This window comes from Photinus pyralis, unplaced genomic scaffold, assembly GCF_008802855.1.
Source record: "Photinus pyralis isolate 1611_PpyrPB1 unplaced genomic scaffold, Ppyr1.3 Ppyr1.4_LG3a, whole genome shotgun sequence".
Lineage (NCBI taxonomy): Eukaryota > Metazoa > Arthropoda > Insecta > Coleoptera > Lampyridae > Photinus > Photinus pyralis.
Window position 1 is genome coordinate 5,296,914 of NW_022170509.1, and position 20,287 is coordinate 5,317,200.

Below are 20,287 nucleotides of genomic sequence, written 5' to 3' on the forward strand. Positions count from 1 at the left end.
TCGACCTAAAATTTGTCGATTTTCAACGAAATAGCAAGGGTAATTTTGTCGAAAAATGTTCAGTTCAACAATATCGGCGAAAAAACTTTCCAAAACGTCAAGAATTTTAGAGATTGGGCAATTACATTAAAAGTGATTGACGAAAGAACCGATTTTCACCTAGAAACTTTTTAATTAGTGGTCAGTCTTGAAAATTTTGACAACTTCTTCTATCGAAAAATTACTGGTACGAATACGAACGGGAAAAATCTGTTCTTTTTAGATTTGACCTTTCGAATAAAATCTGCAGGTTAAAACGAAAATTTTATAAACTTTGTATAAGCCCTTCGTTTAAAAAAATCTGAATTTTATTTAGGTATGTTAATTTTAATCGGTGTTCAATTAATTTTATTGATGTCTCGTAGTTTTTATAGACATACGGCTAGCTCAATAACTTTCCTACGTGACCCAAAAGATTAAATTACAATTAAATACAATTGTCAACATTTTTTGTTTACCACACATACTAAAAAATACACACCCCTTTTTTCAAATAGTTAAAAAAACTATGGGGCATTTAGCAATAAAACAAAAAATAAAATCTATGCAATATATCAGGGATCGGGGAGTGTTCCAAAAAAAAAATAACAAACGCACTATTAATTTCTACGGGTTCTGCGCCTAACTCTGCGAATCGTCGAAAATTTTGAAAATCAAAATAACACTCCACCCCATTCAAACTATACTTGCCCACGCCAGTATCTTAGCGCGAATGAAAATTGAAAAAAGTCGAAAAAATGGAGGATTTTCGACCACCGCTCAGCTAGCACAGATCTTTGGAAGTTGAAAACTTGGTTGACACTACTCTCAGGCATCCTAACAACATAACAATCAGATTTGCTTCATTTTTTTCGATGTTTGCCTTTTTTTGTCTTACCTACTTGACTGGCCTATAGTACGTTTCATTGGTATGGAAAGAAGTAGTAGTAAAAGTTGAAAATTACATTCAGCATTCGTTTGATATAATTTTACGATATAAGAAATTCCATGCTGCATAAGATTGTTGTTAAAAGTTTCTATTTTTTGAAATCGGTTTTATTGTTTTTTTTAATATAGCTTCCAATTACACCCGACTTTAAATTTTCTGGAATTTTCATATTAATGCAAAATACATTGTCCGTTTGACAAAATTTCCACCTTGGATACCTAATATTAAAGTTGAAAAACTTGAAGTATTAAATTATATGCATTCGTTGGAATAACTGTAGCGCATTTTTCTCTTCTAAATTTTCTGGTGACTGGTGCATTCCGAGAACTTGTCCAAAGTAGTAGGTACTAGATAATCGTGGTGCAATTACTTTGAAAAAGAACTCAAAGCTTTCTTTCAGATTAATTGCAACTCTTCTGTTATCGCAAGCATTTTTGCAATTGTAAACCCTTTTTAGTATGTAATTGCGCGCTCTTTCTACATGATATTGCAAGGAACTTCGTTTATCGTTTTCAAGTAGCATGAAGAATGCTGAAACTATACTTAAAAAAAAGCTCTAGAATAGAGGTTCTTTTTTAATGGAAAATTAAAGAAGTTTTTTATAGCTGAAAAATAATTCGTAAGCGATTACTATTTGTAAGAGCTCGATCCAGCTCTGATTTCAACGAAGTGGATATAGATTAGAATAGAAACGAAAAAAGTTAAAAAATTTCCCACATTGTCTTGTTTTTGTAAATCTTTGGTTTTACACCCTTCGCCACTATTCTGTTATAATTATACTGGGTACCAAAGACGCTTTTGATTGCAAAGACGTGTTATTGTCTTATGTCATTTCTGGTACTACGGGTACAACCGGATGACTTCATCCTTATTCCTTAGCACTTTACATTGAAACGAAAGTTCAGTGATACTATGTTTTTAAAAAAGGCAAAAACCAAACCGCAGAGAATAAATATTTTGAAAGTAAGAAAATGTTTCTCATTAGGCAAGGATGAGAGTATGTTGCCAATATTATAATTTGTAAGGTACTCACAAGAAATAGTGACGAAGATCTTGCAGGCCAATATTACCATATCTCCAACACAAAATGTATGGAACGCGTGGTGAGGACGTGGCTTCACCTGGCTGCTCTAGTAGCGGCGTCCAACGAGTGACATACTAAAATGTAAAACTGTTAGGTATACCTTCACTCAATAACTCACACAAAAGTGCTTTTATAGATATTGATTGGACGGTATGAAAACAAGTTATTTTAAGGAGCACTTTGAGGGTTGGACCACCCACAACCTACATTGCATACTGAACTTTAAAAAATACGGCTCAATAACACGATCCCCATCTTACCTCTAAGCACAAATTTGAAACCAATTTATTGTTTAATTTAGGTATTCGGTGAAATTTATTGCTCACGGTACGAGCGCACTAAAAAGTCAATTTAATTTTTTTTTAATAATGACCAGGATAATGACTGACGCAATCACTCCGTCACAGAGGTTTTAGCAGGAGATGAAAATGTTAAAAGTACAGTTCCTCCTCCAAAACTAAGATTTACGTGTCTGAGCGTATTTGCAAAAAGTAAACCTGGATGAAAACTCCTCGATGCTCCACCTAATCCATGCCATTGCATTAATTAGGTATTATCATAAAATCAAAACTCACTTTTTTCCCGTAAAGTTCCAAGACAACATCGCGTTGGTAATCGACGAATTGAATCCATAAAAATTCCATCAGAAGCAATGGAAGTGGAAACATTTGACGTACCCGGGTATTCCGTTCCAAAGTGGTGTTGGACCTTCCACAATTCTGGTTTACGTATAAGAGCAATTTGTCATTAATTTATTTGCAAGAAGAGAATAGGTGAAAACTTCTCGATGTGCCATCCACGTTGGACGTTTAGATGTCATACGCGCGGAGCGCACACAACCGCTATTATTGACGATTTATTCGCAAATGATTTACATTGAGGACTAAATAAAATTGTAACTGCGATTTAGATCAAACAGATGCTACTTGACCACATGCCTACATAATCCTTATATAAAGAGTGACGCACCTGAAACAATTCGATCCTAATAATTCGGCAACTGAAAGAAATATACAGTGATTTTGATTTGCTTTTGGGCAGAAAAACCGCTTTCCCAAAAAGTAAAAGGCTATAACTTTTGATGTAGTGGTTCAATCTGGAAAAAGATGGTTTTGGATTCTACAGGTAACAATCTATACGAAAAAGTCATTTTCCGGTCGATTCAAAATTTGTCGATTTTCGGTGAAATAGCAAAACTATACTCTAGCTTGTCTGTTGGGAAAAGTGGCTTGTCCGAAATGAATCTTTTATAAACTTCGTCCTGTAGGCTCCGAAACATCCAGAATTTTCAAGATCGGACGACTACATAAAAGTTCTATATGGAAAAAACTTTTGATGCGGGGATCCAATCTTGAAAATTCTGGTCGTTTTGGATTCAACAGGTTAAAATATATTTAAAAAAATCATTTTCCGGGTCGATCTGAGACAATTTTTTTTGAGGGCCTAAAAAAAGGCAATGTTTTACCTTCCTTTTTAACCAAAAATAGACTGCACCAAAATTTCTCAGGAAAACACTTTTTCTTATTAATTTTGGAGTGTAGAATCCAAAACAATTCGTATTTCTTCGATCAGACTTCTCAACATGGGCGCCGCTACATAGGGGCAAGGAGGGGCCTTGGCCCCCCCCCCCTTGGAAAAGGGAAAAATAAAAGGTAACACTTGTCGTAAGCAACACAACGGGCAAGGGCCATGTAATCGTTTCCCTTGCGTTGCGTATTCACTTGAGAAGTGCATAGATCTCTTTGGAACAGATAATAGAAGAGTTATGTTTTTGTTTAAATAAAATGAAACGCAATAAGTTTGTTACTGGCACGTAACCTTGAGTTGAGTGCATACCCTACCCCCTCCACTCACGTCCATATTAATGGTGAGCTTGCCCCCTCCTACAAAATTTCCTGGCGGCGCCCATGCTTCTCAATCAAAAGTTATAGACTAGAAAAGAAACCAATTTCGAAAGAAAATTCAAAGGGCTGTAACTTTTGAACTAGTAGCCCAATCTTCGAACTGTTTGAAATTATGGATTCTACAGGCCACATTCTATAAGAAAATTGTTTTTCCGGGTCGATCTGAGACAATTTTTTTTGAGTGCCTCAAAAAAAGGCAGTGTTTTACCTTCCTTTTTTACCAAAAATCGACTGCAAATTTCTCGGGAAAATACCTTTCTTATTAATTTTGGTGCGTAGAATCCAAAGCAATTCGTGTATATTATAGTATGGTTTATCAACGAGATATTTTCTTAATGCTTTTTTAAAGAGATGATAGGGTAGGTGTTTCTGTGTATTCGGAAGATGATTGTATATTTTGATAGGCATGCAGAGAGGACTGTTGGCTGTGACGTTTAATCTATGATGTGGAATTTTGATGTGATTGGACCTTGTGTTGTGTGAGTGTACTGTGTTGTATTTGTCGATCAACTTAAATTTAAACTTGTGTACATAACTTGCGGCTTCAAGAATATATAAAGATATGACGGTTAATATATTCATTTGAATGAATAGCGGTCTACAGCTAGTTGTCAGTGAAGCTCTGGCGATGGATCGGATGGCGCGTTTTTGTAGAATCAGGGTGCTTTGAATCTGTCCACTGCTACCCCAGATGATGATGCCATATCTTAGTCTGGATTCAATTTCAGCATAGTAAAGACACATTAAGGTTTCTGGATTTAAAAAAGTTCTAAGTTGTCTAATTTTGAATATTGCTTTTGAAAGTTTGGAGTTAAGCGACAAGATGTGCGTCTTCCACTTTAAATTTTCGGTGAACAGCATTCCAAGTATTTGCAAGGATTCTGTATTTTGAATGGGACAGTTTGATATGGAGATTCCAACTTCCGCATTTTTATTTTGAACCGAAGACATGCTAAACAGTGTGTATCTTGTTTTATCTTTATTTAGGAACAACTTGTTAGCAATAAGCCATTTGTAGACGTGATTTACAGCTAAATCGGTGTCCCTTTCTATGCCGTTACGGGTGCTACTAACCATTAGGGTGATGTCATCTGCATACATGGTTACTTCAGCGTACTTAGATAAATAAGTTACCAAATCGTTTATATAAACGTTAAATAAAGTAGGAGATAAAACTGCCCCTTGTGGAACACCAATTGCAATTGGTAAGCTTTCTGATCGCACTTGCTGCTTGAATTTATTTGACCAAGTTGAAATACGGACTACCTGGGTTCTCTTCGACAAATATGATGTGAACCATTTAAGGGCGACACTCTTATTCCCATCCACTCCAATTTCTGTATTAGAATATTGTGGTCGACACAATCGAAGGCTTTGCTTAGGTCACAGAAAACTCCTACCATTCGAAGTCTTCTTTCAAGAGTGAGAAGAATACTCTCATATATTTCAGTAGTAGCGGTCGTGGTCGACTGCTTCTCACGAAAACCGTGTTGCCTCTGATATTATATCATACTTTGAGAGAAATGAAGTTATCCTCTCTTTCATCGCATATTCTAGCACTTTTCCTACGCAGGACGTCAGTGTAATCGGTCGGTAATTCGACGTGTTGAGAGCATCTCCTTTTTTGAAAATAGGAGTCACCACTGCAGCCTTGAAGCAATTTGGAAATGTTCCAGTGCGTAAAGAACAGTTAATTAAATACGTAAGTTCGGTGATGAGTTTCACATGTTTTAATAAGTTAGGGGATATATCATCAAGTCCAGGTGCGCTATTGCTATTCAGCTTCTTGAATAGGTTTAGAACCTCTTCTTCCGTAAATGGCAATAAATAGATGGAATTAGGATTTATCTTAAGATGGTTTGTAGGTAAATCTGCGTGTGGAATAGATTCCCGAAGCTTGAACGGTATGTTATGAAAGTGTTTATTGAACAAATTGGCAATCTTTGCAGCTGATGTAACCACAGATCCTTGGTCATCCTTTAGTTCCAGGTTTTTTGGAATTTGGTTGTTTTTGTTACTAATCGAGTTCAAAACCTTCCAGGTTTCTTTGCTCTTGTTTTGCGCGTTCTGTATGATTGAGCTGTAATGATTTCTTTTAGCATTGTTTATCAAGTTTTGGTGTGCTTTCTTCATAGATATGTATATTTATCCCTTAGTTCGGGGTATTTTCTTTGTAAGACATACATGTCATTGAGCTTAGTACTAGAGCCACGAGTTGCTTCTGTGCACCAGGGTTTAGTTTCGGAGTTATATCGATAATTTTTTAGAGGAAAACACATATTGACGTAAAATTGAAATGTGGAAAGGAAAACTGAGAACTTTTCATTTATGTCATCCGTGGAGTAGATATCGTTCCACGTTTCATTTTCCAAATATGAAAAAAAACGTTCCATGTTACTTTTCGAAAAGAATCTTTTTGAAATGATGTTGGCTCTTGAGGGCGAAGACTGTTGTAAGTTACATGAAATTCTTATAAGTCGGTGATCAGAGAGGTAAGTGTCCTGAACATTAGTTTCTAATGTAATGGATGCATTAGTACATACGTTATCCAATATCGTACTGGAGTGCTTACTTACTCGGGTGTATGTGTGTACTATTTCTTGTAAATTAAACGAGACCAATAGGTCATTGAGTGACCTGTACTTTTCGCCGATTTTCCCAAAATTTACGTTGAAGTCGCCTACCAGAAGGATTGGAACCCAAGGATCATATTGTAACGTTATTTATAAATTCGGGTTCGATTTATATCAATATTTATTAAACAAAACTAAAGCACTATAAAAACCGTACAATTTATATCGATTATTATATCACACACACTTCGCAATTTATATTTCCGTGCTCGATCTCGTTCGATAGTAGACTAACTCGATGTTCGGTCCGCAACCATTTACACACGCAAGCAATGTAAGTCCAGTACATTCTCGAATGTTCCTACAACTTCCACTATCGCGCGCGTAGAAAATTCCAGAGAATTCTGGAGCATTTCCGTTACAATATAGTTGATCTATTGCGGCATTTAAATTGCGTAAAAACGTGTTGTAATCACCCGAAGGAGGTCTATAAATATTTAGAACAGTAAATTTTAAGTGTCCAAAATAGCCTTTACACGCACATATTTCTAATACATTTTCAGAACAGTATGTTGAAACGTCAATAAACGATGCTTGAACATCAGAACGTGTCCAAATGGCGCAACCACCACCCCGCGAATTTTGTCTACTAAAAGCACTAATTATATTATAATTTAAGAGTTTACACATTTTCAGTTCACTTTCTGCTAACCATGTTTCTGTGAGACACACTAATAAAGGCTTATATTGGTTGGTTATTATTTCGAGATCACTAACTTTATTATTTAAACTTTGAATGTTCATTAATATTAAGAGAGTAGCAAGATTATTAAGTGAGTTCATGTACGTAGTATTTAAGTAAGAGCAAAGTAGTTTTTGAAGTAGTAGCCCAATTTTGGAACTGTTTGAAATTATGGATTCTACAGGCCACAATCTATAAGAAAATTGATTTTCCGGGTCGATCTGAGACAATTTTTTTCGAGGACCTCAAAAAAAGGCAGTGTACCTGCCTGTCCTTTTTAACCAAAAATCGACTGCACCAAAATTTCTCGGGAAAACACTTTTTCTTATTAATTTTGGAGTGTAGAATCCAAAACAATTCGTACTTTTTCGATCAGACTTCTCAATCAAAAGTTATAGACTAGAAAAGAAACCAATTTCGAAAGAAAATTCAAAGGGCTGTAACTTTTGAACTAGTTGCCCAATCTTGGAACTGTTTGAAATTGTGTATTCTACAGGCCACATTCTATAAGAAAATTGTTTTTCCGGGTCGATCTGAGACAATTTTTTTCGAGGGCCTCAAAAAAGGCAGTGTTACAGCCTTCCTTTTTAACCAAAAATAGACTGCACCAAAATTTCTCGGGAAAACACTTTTTCTTATTAATTTTGGAGCGTAGAATCCAAAACAATTCGTACTTTTTCGATCAGACTTCTCAATCAAAAGTTATAGACTAGAAAAGAAACCAATTTCGAAAGAAAATTCAAAGGGCTGTAACCATAATGGCTGACAGAATTAACATCTTTTGTGAACAGTACAACATCCACTCTCAAGCTCAACATGGGTTCAGAAAAGGACGCAGCACACAGACGGCATCAGCAGAATACGTTCAGTATATTTTAAAGAAAATGGATAGCGGCCACATAACAGTCTCCATATTCTTCGATCTCTCTCGTGCGTTTGACACCCTAGACGTATCCTTTGTATCACAAAAACTTGAAACTCTAGGTTTCAGAGGAAATATCAATAAATGGATGGTTTCCTTCCTAACAAACCGAAATATGCGAGTGAAGCTGGAGAACCACAAATCAGACATATCGTACTTGAAACATGGTACTCCCCAAGGGAGCGTAATTGGCCCCTTGATTTTTTTACTGTACGTTAATGATCTCCCACATCATCTACATGAAGGGAAGGTATTTATGTATGCAGATGACACTACCATAGTGATCAGTGGCGAGAGCATTGGAGGAGTTGAATCTAAAGTAAAGCGGACGCTAAGAGATTTCGACGAGTGGTGTTATAAAAACAGGCTCATCATTAACTACGATAAGACTGTTATTATTGAACATCATACGAAGCATCGCCAAAGCAATAACTTTATTTTCAAGTTCAACAAGGTAAACCTAAGCACCTCCACATCATCTAAGTTTCTAGGTATAATTATCGACAACCATATGTTATTTGTGGATCACATTAACTTAATATGTACTAAACTTAACAAGGCGTTTTTTATGCTACTAAACCTAAAAAACACACTTAATGAGCAACAACTTAAAGTCGTGTATTACGCGAACGTGCACTCGGTCATCAATTATAACATAATAGTGTGGGGCCAATCATCTCAAGTTAACAGGGTTCTTATCGCACAAAAAAGAATTTTAAGACTAATGTACAATATTCCTTACCGTCAATCCTGTAAAACAGTGTTTAAAACAAAAAAAATCCTTACAGTGACAAGCATATACATTTTACAGCTACTAGTGCACACCCATAATATCAAACAATCACTTCTGAAGAACTTCATGGTTCACACACACAACACAAGAACAAAGAATAATTTTCACATCGAAAGGCCAACGCATGAGTTCTACAAAAAATCTCCTAACTACGCAGGGAGTTATCTATATAATTTATTACCAGCAACTTTAGTAACCAATCAGCAAACTATAAAGTTCAGAAGTGATCTAAAAGAGTTTCTAGTCAAAAACAGCCCTTATTCATTTCAGGAATTTGTTACGGCGTGCTCTCAACTGTGATATTTGATTTTTATATGTGATATTTGTACCTTGTTTTTTGTTTTTTTAATCTACATTCTTGTCCAAATCTTATTTATATCATATACAGGGTGATTCCTATAGTACCTGCCACCGTTTGGGAGCGTATAGGGGGTGCCTAGGGGAGTATTTTGATATAGGACACTTGGGGTCGGAAATCTAAAATAAGGGCGCCAGAACCAAATTTATCTTCTGGAATTTCACGCCTGTATGTAGGCAACCCAACCGACCGACGTTTCGCGCGGAGCGATGCAGAGCGAGTTAGCGCGAGGAAGCGACATGGGAGGGAAGGAGGGAAAACGACAGTCAAAAGCATTAACGTTTACAAGTGTTCAACGTGGCCACCGTTGTTCTCAATGCACTTCCTACATCTAGCCAACTATTATTATACTATTGCCATAGTGTTTATTCACTTGATACGCGTCGTTGCAGACGGGATTTCGTGGGGTTAAACAAAATTCTGATCAAGTGTCAGCCACACATCGCCGCCTGAGATCGCTCCGTGTGCACCGCCGGCCGGTTGGGTTGCCTACCTACAGGCGCGAAATTCCAGAAGGTAAATTTGGCTCTGGCACCCTTATTTTAGATTTCCGACCCCAAGTGTCCTATATCAAAATACTCCCCTACGCACCACCTACACGCTCCCAAACGGTGGCAGGTACTATAGGAATCACCCTGTATGTATACATAATGTTGTGATTCAAATGAAAATGACGATGTCAATATTTCTTGGAAATAATCGACAATAAAATATTTGTAATTTGTAATTTGTAATTTTGAACTAGTAGCCCAATCTTGGAACTGTTTGAAATTGTGTATTCTACAGGCCACATTCTATAAGAAAATTGTTTTTCCGGGTCGATCTGAGACAATATCTTTCAAGGGGCTCAAAAAAAGCAGTGTACAACCTTCCTTTTTAACCAAAAATAGACTGCACCAAAATTTCTTGGGAAAACACATTTTCTTATTAATTTTGGAGTGTAGAATCCAAAACAATTCGTACTTTTTCGATCAGACTTCTCTATCAAAAGTTATAGACTAGAAAAGAAACCAATTTCGAAAGAAAATTCAAAAGGCTGTAACTTTTGAACTAGTAGCCCAATCTTGGAACTGTTTGAAATTGTGTATTCTACAGGCCACTTTCTATAAGAAAATTGTTCTTCCGGGTCGATCTGAGACAATTTTTTTCGAGGGCCTCAAAAAAAGGCAGTGTACAACCTTCCCTTTTAACCAAAAATAGACTGCACCAAAATTTCTCGGGAAAACACTTTTTCTTATTAATTTTGGAGTGTAGAATCCAAAACAATTCGTACTTTTTCGATCAGACTTCTCAATCAAAAGTTATAGACTAGATAAGAAACCAATTTCGAAAGAAAATTCAAAAGACTGTAATTTTTGATTTAGAAGCCCATTCTTGGAACTGTTTGAAATTCTGGGTTCTACAGGCCACCTTCTATAAGAAAATGGTTTTTCCGGGTCGATCTGAGACAATTTTTTTCGAGGGGCTCAAAAAAAGGCAGTGTACAACCTTCCCTTTTAACCAAAAATAGACTGCACCAAAATTTCTCGGGAAAACACTTTTTCTTATTAATTTTGGAGCGTAGAATCCAAAACAATTCGTACTTTTTCGATCAGACTTCTTAATCAAAAGTTATAGACTAGAAAAGAAACCAAATTCGAAAGAAAATTGAAAAGGCTGTAATTTTTGATCTAGAAGCCCAATCTTGGAACTGTTTGAAATTATGTATTCTACAGGCCACATTCTATAAGAAAATTGTTTTTCCGGGTAGATCTGAGACAATTTTTTTTGAGGGGAAAATTGGTTTTCTGATCGACCTGAAATTTGTTGCGTTTCAGTGAAATAGCAAGGTCGTTTTGTCGACAAAATAATGTTCAACGTTTTCTAAGAATGTTGTATAGAATCCAAAACGTCAAACGTTTTCAAAATTGAACGATTACATCAAAAGTTATTGTAGTAGCCCAATCTTGAAAATGTTCGGGAAAACACTTTTTCCTATTAATTTAGCTTCGTAGATTCCAAAACGTCTCGTATTTTGTCGATTGGACCTCTGAATCAAAAGTTACAGGCAAAAAATCAATTTCGAAAAATAATTCAAGGGGCTGTAACTTTTGATCCGGTGTCCCAATCTTCAAACTGCTGAAAGTTATTGATTCTACAGGCCAAAATGTGTTTTCCCAGTCGATTTCAGACAATTCATTTTTCCGGCCCAAATTGTAGGCAAGTTCGGGAATACACTTTTTCCTATTAATTTAGCCCAAATTTAGTCATTTTTGTATTCCACAGGCCATAGGAGTAAGTATTTCCCGATCGATTTCAAATAAGTATTTTTTCCACTGATAGGCAAGACTATAGCATTGTTTAAAATAGTCTTGCAGTTTCACCGAAAAACGAGTACTCCGAAATGATCAGCAAACACCTTTTTTTTATTTGTTAATTCGGCCTGTATAATCCAAAACGTGTAGAATTTTTAAAATTGGACGACTGAATCAAAAGTGATGAGCAAAAAGGTGTAGGTATATAACTTCTGATATGAATATTTTAATCTTATTTATTTTTGAGAACTAACGCACATACAATGAACAAAGCAAAATTTCCTGCTTTCGTTTGGCCTCTTGATGATGCCAATTCCAAAGATATGGACAACGAATAAATGGAACCTCGGGATTAGCTGTAAGCGAACGGTTCTTCCACTGGTCGTTCCCTCGATGTCACTAGCCATTTTTGATATGAAACTTCCTTATAGATCTTGATCACCTCAGCGGTTAAGGATGGGAGTATTTTCCAAATTGTTTAAAAATTTTACACCTGACTGAAATATGTTGGTGCGAATAAAATAAAAACGAGTCCAACACTTAATATTTCCGTTTATTTATAGTAGACACCAAAATATATGAATATTAGGCACTACCTGCACCTATTGCTTCTTAGCTTTCGCAAGTGTTTTAATACAATGTTGTGTTTGTACGTCTCGGAAGCACTTATGTATTAATCAATAAATAATTACCTACACAAAACTTATTACTTTATTTTCAGTAGGTAACATAAACTTACAAGTTACATCGTAAAGTCGGGCAGGCATAAGTGAAGAGCCGATATATTACGTTCCTGCTTTACCGACCATATCTTGGAAGTGGCTCAATATATAACATACAACAATATTTACCTGGCGCCTGGTGGTTTACTTGCAGCACAGACAACATATACTATTGTCTGTGCTTGCAGTCAAAAACGGACAATCTTAAGGAACACCATTTTTACTATCATGTAACCAGTCTTCTCCAGTTTGAAGTGGGTAATTAAAATCGAAAGTTTCATACAAATCAGACGTGTTCCTGTTCCTATATATACTCGCTTGACTTGAGGTGTTGAGAGTAAGTACCTCATTGCAAAGATAATGTATAGTATTATCTTTGGTAATTGCTTTGAATTGAAACATTTCATAAACTTCGTGCACTTCCCATAGAGGTGCTTATGAGTAGGAAATTCACTTTCCACTACTATTCTCGATGTTGAAATCTATACGGTACCATCTCTTACCATATAGCTATGCATTTACTTATCATTACGCTGTACTTGGGAATAAAATGATTTTCTTAGAGTTGCGAATGTTGAACTAATGGCGCAATTAGTTGGAGTGAATCTAAGAATGCACTCTTACTGGAAATAGTCTAAGATTTATAAATATTACTAAACAAGAAGAAATGTCATGTGATTATTAAACTAATTTGCTTAAAATTGAATGAGGCCATTTTTCAAGGTGGCTCAGGTTAGGTAAACAGTTCTGCCCCGAAACGTTTGCTGTCTTGGCTCAAGTCTGTAAATAATGAAAAGTCGTAGATATAATTCAAGGTTTATTCAAGCCAGGAAAATTTACGTTATATCAACTATGCGAAAAGTTTACCTATATCAATCTTACCGCAGTTATACTGCATTTCGTAAGAAGGGATTAATCAACGGCGGCGTGGCCACTCACGATATAATTTGTGGCGTAGGTTTTCTTTAGCATGGCTTCAGTTTGATGTCTTAGTCTATGGCATAGTATAACATGACATGCGACCGAATGCAAACAAATATTTTCACATCTCATTAAGATAAACAAGTATACACTGTGCACAACTCTTGTGCAGATAAAGCGCATTTTTTAAACAGATATAGCTTTTGATTTGACATCACCAATGGATGTATTCCCGCCCTTTGTGAGTACCCTCTTCCGACAATCCGTTCTTGAGGTATAAGGGAATATACCCGATCACGATAAAAGGTCGAGGAGGAGGAGGGCTATGTTTGGTAGAAATTAATTCCTGTCTGCTATTACAGGGTGGACTTTTAAATTTGGGATACTCAGCTGTATAATCAAAGACTGAATATAGATGTTAAGACGTTCATATAAAAGGATGAAGTTTATACTTGTTGAGAGGTTGTATAAAAACTGTATATTTTATACATCCAGTACATTGCACGTGATAACATTTCACATTTGACATTCAAAGTTTATCTAGGGATATCTAGTGGAACGTTAATCATAAGTGCAAAAAGGGTTCACAAAGGGCGAATATGGTTACTTGGTACAAAATGGTTTATGAAGTGTAGGTGACGTAGCTAAATGTTCCATAGACCGATACCAGCCTTTATCACAGAAGCGTGAATTTAATTTTTTGTTTTTGCGTTTGTACCTTTTATGTATTCATCAAAAGTAGTACCTACCATTTTAAAATTTTTAGTTACATTTCTATCAATTGGTGTCAAGTTACCTAAACTCTCCAATTCTATTTGAAAGACACATATGAGAAATCTGTAATACGCGTGTATACCTATACCCATTCCCATAGGGTGGTTTTTTACCGTTGACGAAATAACTTATCAGTTTCGTTTCATTATAGACGTCTGTAATTAAAAACAGGTTCCCTGATATTATTTTACCTGTTAAACAAAACAGACTTCTATCAATCAATCTTGTACCTAAAGTTTACATTAACGTCAAATAGAGTTCTGTAAAGAAGTTTTTTCTCCAAAAACGATTGGCAAATTGCAATACCTACCATAGCGACATCTATTACACGTATCAACATCCAGTGATCGATTACTTAGGAGTAGTAGTTCTCTAATAGATGGCGTCCTTGAAGAAACCATGTAGGGCGGGTCTTTAAAAAGAAAGCCATGAAAAAGATTTTCATTTACTTTTGTGAAAATAAGAAAGTGCGAAAGTATGTATTGCTCTATTTATTTGTAGGTAATAATTGTTCTTTAAACAACTGATATACGAAGGTTCGTACAATATGTAGGTATATTTTACATGAAGACGTATGATTGCAGAAAGTAATTTGTATACCTACATGTACTAAATGAAGCGTATGATTGCCATACATTAAATTGAGAAAAACATGATATGTGTTTAATCGGCTGTATTGGTAATAGTAGTAATGTTGTTTAATACACACATATTTACATACAAACGACCTTAGTAGAAAGTAGGTATCTCAAATTACTTTCTGCTACTGCAAGCAGCAAAACAATTATTACATTGCCATGCAATGCCGCTTTTATACTATCTAAGAATCTAATTATATAACGAAAACTAAAATACTATCACAAGAACACGAAGTGTAGTTGGGCTAATGGCATGACAAAACTCTCAAAATTTATTCTTAAAAATAATAGATAAAAAAGTTACCAAAATGATTCTGTTACATGTTAGAAAGGATTTCGATTATGTTAGAGCATTTGGAAAGTTTTATTACTTCTAATCAACTAAAATTGGTAGGGTGTCTATCATAGTATATAAAAACGTTTATTTATATTCCCTGTAAACTAGGGATCAAATACATAGGTACCACAAAATATATCAGCTAATAAAAGTTTGAAAAATATCTGTAATCATTTTTAGCCTCATTAAAGTATTCCTGTTAGACACCCTTCCTGAAACTTAAAACGTAGATATTTCTTAACATAGAGGTATATTATATAATGTGTAGTATATAATATATACGCTTCAAATTTACATATTATTTCTATCAACCTAATATTGTAATTTACAGTATCTATATAAGTGACTGAATGTATATATAAAATATACTATACATATAAACAACATATATAATATACCCACATTTAAAATTAGTGATATGAAGATCCTTTTTTCACAAGCGCATATTACAGAAAATTAACAAAATTCAGCCGTTGAAGTACATTTATTCCTGTTTATATCTCCCTCAGCAAACAAGTACATATTTCAAAAGTGGACATCTATACCTATAATACAAATTTCTCTATTCTGATTTTTACGTAAAAATACTAACGGATACCGCGAGATCCAAAACGTCTGCAGACAATTTGAATTGCTCTAATCATTGATATCATTGATTTAATAATTAATACTCATGTAAACAGCAACGAAGCTTCAAATCAAACTTTTACGAGTAACAAAGCAGGGAATCAAGATACGTTGATAGTCAACACTTTCGCACATCCGCACATGGGTAGCTGAAAACACGTTTACGGTGATCATTTAACTAGCCCGAGTATCCCACGTGTAACGTTAGAATGAATATTAGAAAACATGAACCGCCGAGTTTTCTTTAATTAATTGTCATCATTATTTAGTTATCCAATAAATTGGTCTACCACTGCTTTAAAATAAATGACATTTGGAATGTCTTAAATATTTTGTTTTGCGAGAAATTGTCCGCAATCATTCTGGTATAAGGAAAGTAGTATAAACAAGAATAATTATACTCAAATGGCGCAGTAAATAAAACAGAAGTCGATATTTAACCATTAAACCCCACGAAATTCGTCAAACGTTCATATAAAAACAGAGACAATTGTTTTATTCGGACAACTCAACACATCAGTCTGGGCTCTAAAGAAATAATAGTGGTGGACTGGACCGGTGGTCATAAAAGTCTACGTCAAATAACAAGCCGACATCGCAGCTAGCGTCCAACATGACAAAGACGACTCTTGCTCTGCAATTAATTTAAAATTGGAGAACAAGTTATTGATTTTATGTTCCTTACTTAAAATTACAGGGATAAGTAAAAAAATCTACATACAAAATAAAATGATTATCTAAAATTCATACTCTAAGATGTGAAAAAATCCTGACGTCGACGAAATTTGGAAACTAGAGGTTTTACAACATGAAAATAACGACCCCAAAATCAGGTTTTAAAACAAAGATACTGTACTTCTTAAAAAAAATGATGACAATTGCGTATTTAAACATTTTTTGTTGTTGTAGTTGTATCTTACTAAAAATCGCCCGATGCTTCGTAGATTCACCAACTCGTCTAAAACCACTATGCAATAAAAAAAAGTTGCTCTCGAGTCACCTTTGGAATTTTTGTTTACATGGGAAATTGAACTTCCAAAGGCGACTCGATGTCAATCTTTTTTTATCGCCCGTTAGTTATCCATGCCGATTACATGTAGGTCCCCCGTCTGCGGCATTATAAGCACTGCGTTTCTATACGAATTCATTGAATATGAGAGAGAAGTAATTTGCTTATCAGCCTTAACTTTCCGATTTTCGTTGTAACCAACAATTGCAGTTTTGTGAATTCGATATTTTAAATGTCAATGTTCAAAGATTCATGTCAAATTTAGTGATCAGAATTTTTTCGCACTCCTCTTAAAGGATTACCAATCTTTGAAGAGGAATTTTTGCAACATTTACAACAAAATCAGAAAAGATATACCGAAAAACCCAGGTATGTTCATTCGTTTCCATCAATTCGCTCCAAAGCATTTTAAAAACATTGTAAAGCAACTGCGCACACAATTGAAAAAAAAACGCTGCCTACAGTTATCACCAAGCCCAGGGTATACACCTATGCTTTATGTTTTTAGATAAGTATAATTTACACTATTTTGGCATCCCACAATTAGTTGAACTTTCCAGTTGCCTAAATCTCCGTAGTTCCCCACCGGCAGATAGGGATGGTGATAGTGAGAGCTTTTTCGTTGTTATTATGTAAAAAAATATAGATACCTACTATAGGCGTTTGTAGACTCGAGTTTAAAAGCTGAATTAATAAATCAATATACTGCTTTGGTATCAAAATAAAGCCCGTTACGTTCTACGTAGCCATTTACCGTTCCAAGTGAAGAAAAAAGTACATAAAACCCAAATCATCTAACTCAATTGCGTCATATGATTGTCTTGGGTTCAAGGTCAAGTGTCAATATGGGTAGTCCGATGTTTCCCGGGAAATTTAATGCGCGAGCACACTGATAATTATGTTACAAATTGTGTAATAATTGTTACGAAATATAAAACCAATAATTAAGTTTTAAATTATTCTGAATGAGTGCACTCTTTTCGCGACAGCACGGTCGGACAGTACCCTGTTAAGGCTATATTATCCAGGACATAAAAATCAAATTTCGAAAAATTAGTAGATATGCGCATTATAAAGAGCTCAATAGCTGCATAACTCCTACTATTCAACAGTATTTAGTGCATCTACCCTGTATTCAATTTGCTAACATTGGGTGCGATTTAATTGAATAACTTTTGTTTTTATGGATGTGTACTATTGTACCTACCGTGTTGGCGCGCGGAAATACTTCCTAAAATATCCTCAAAAATGGATTATTACAAAGAACGCAGAAACGGACGGACACCAAGCCAATCCCTTTCAAATGCATTTTTTAAAAATTTAGTTACCTTATCAAACTCGAATCTACTTTATGCATCAAAAGTGTGGTCGCAGATACTTTCCTAAAATACTTTATGAAACCGTGTTATGAACAGTACCATAAATATTGAAATAATTGTACATATTATAATCAACTGGCAAGAACAAAGCAAAAGAAGAAGAAGTAGAAAAGAAGCACCTATACCTCTTTCTAAAAGACTCATTCATATATAGAAAACTGATCGTCCATAAAAAAATAAATAAACTTTAACTACCATTCATTATAAACAACTAGGCAAATCCTAGTAGGAGTTAACTTTAAAATTTTATTTTATTCTCTATACGGAACTGTAAGTACAAAAATGTGGGGTTTAAACCACTAAATATCTCCTTCTACTACTGAAATCGAAAAACTGCGCTTGCAATATTACTAAACCTTTGTAAAAGTATGAGCATTGAGAAATGTTCAACAAAGAAAAAGGGTAACAAACGTAACATTGGCTTTTAAGGACATCATAATATTGTTAGGAAGCTTGGAAGCGTGTGATGGCGATCTATGAAATAAATTGTACTGCAGACTTTGATCACGAACATTCTGCTTCACCTTGTGTCACTGATATGATTACATAAAAAAAATAACATTTTAATGTCTTTGAAAGACGGTTTTGAATGTTATCCGTATAACTAATAACAACAGGATACGTCATACGTCACAAGTTTAAAATCACCCTGTTAATATATAGGTAGTAATTTTGCGCGCGTTGGTTATTTTCGGACAGTAATATCTCGGTTGCTTTAAAGGCATGTGAGCCCGTTTTTGAAGCAAAATATGATCATACGATTAGCCGCTTTAACAGAACACGATATCGACTACGAGCTTGCTTAATCGAGATCACCGATGAATCGTGCCTCCGTTTCCGCAAAATATTCGAAGAGCGAATACTTAACAAACTTTTCGCGCAATATACCTATGTCACAGTTGATGATATATAACAGAGGTCCACACCGAATAGCCTCTTTAAAGTTAGACGTCCAAGATCTTACATAACATCTATGAATATTGAAGTAGGTAACGTTATTATGTACATTTAGCTTATCTGTACAAATTCAATGAAGTTTATTATACACAAGCTAACTCGATTTTCAGATATGCGACTACTTTTTACTACAAGTATTTATATTAAATGTAAAACCAAAAACCCTTCCGAGAAGGGATCTGAGCCCGCACTTCACAAAAACTTACACTATGCATCGTCGATCATGTTCGAATCGTTATGTTGAAGATGTTGGTGATGAAGATGGTGATCTTGGGGTGATGTGATCGTCAAATCTTCGGCCATCCCATCAACTTGTGGATCTTGATCGATGTCTTCGTAGTCGACGTGTACTTCACGTTTTATAACGTGATGCACAGGATGCTCTGATTCTCGAATCGAATGGTGTTCGGCAGTGAGAGCGTGTTCTTGCTTTATTAAAAGCCCACCATTTACGGAAGCCCTATGCATTCCTCCCCTACATTATCGCATGACGTATGACCCCCTATTACATACTAAAAACTTACCCGACATGATCATGACTCGGCGACTGCGAACTATCCCTTAATCTTGAATCCCGACTGCACACATTGGCGCCTCCAGTAAGGAATGACATATTATCATCTAACATAGTGGCCTAGGCAAACAGAAGGAGTTTTAAAATTTTTATAGTCAAGCGATTTCCTCACCTGGATCATATGATCCCCATACATCGTTGGACTGTGGTTTAATGTAGGACTCTTAGATGCGCCACCCCTGAATAAATCGATTTGTCATAAGAATTGCATGGTATGTAGCAAAAGTAGTAAGTAATTACAAACAGTAAGTGTTAAAATAAAGCGAAGACACTTAGATAAAAACTAGAAACAAGCAAAAAAGAGGTTGAACATTTTACTACCTTCGCCGTTGGCACACTTTGCTAGGAGTCACGAGCGAGCGAGTAAATGTAATAGAATAAAAGCAAACAAACATCTAACTTAAATAAATAGTATCATTCACAACAATTAAAATTCGCAAATTCCTGTGTGAAGTTTACCTGCTGTTCCTTTACGCGATGGTCTAATCCAATGTACATAAAATATGTATACATTTTTTTCACACAGGAACATTAACTTGTATATATGGTAATATAAACTGGAGGTTTAAAATCATGCCAAAAATGAATAGTATAGAGATTAGAAAAATTACGAAGTAAATACTAGAGAGTTACCTTCCGTATAGATTGGTTATCGCAAAGGGAACTGTTCTTAAACTCACATTCATTCTTCGCCTTTATGAGAAATATTTTT

At 35.3% G+C, this 20,287-nt stretch overlaps 1 protein-coding gene across 10 annotated transcripts in view; it reads right to left on the reverse strand.

The window, feature by feature from the left end:
* Positions 1 to 14,530: 14,530 nt before the first annotated feature.
* Positions 14,531 to 20,287, reverse strand: part of LOC116165358 (forkhead box protein P1) — a 142,871-nt gene continuing 137,114 nt past the window's right edge. For 8 of the 10 annotated variants that reach the window (XM_031479728.1, XM_031479730.1, XM_031479722.1 and 5 more), the window contains 3 exons: positions 19,688 to 19,754; positions 19,526 to 19,635; positions 14,531 to 19,476 (listed from right to left, as the gene is read on the reverse strand). In XM_031479728.1, coding sequence (XP_031335588.1) covers positions 19,209 to 19,476; positions 19,526 to 19,635; positions 19,688 to 19,754 — 445 coding nt within the window. In that variant the 3' untranslated portion in view covers positions 14,531 to 19,208. The remainder of the gene's footprint in view (positions 19,477 to 19,525; positions 19,636 to 19,687; positions 19,755 to 20,287) is intronic. The other 2 variants (XM_031479723.1, XM_031479724.1) reach the window with 2 other exon arrangements.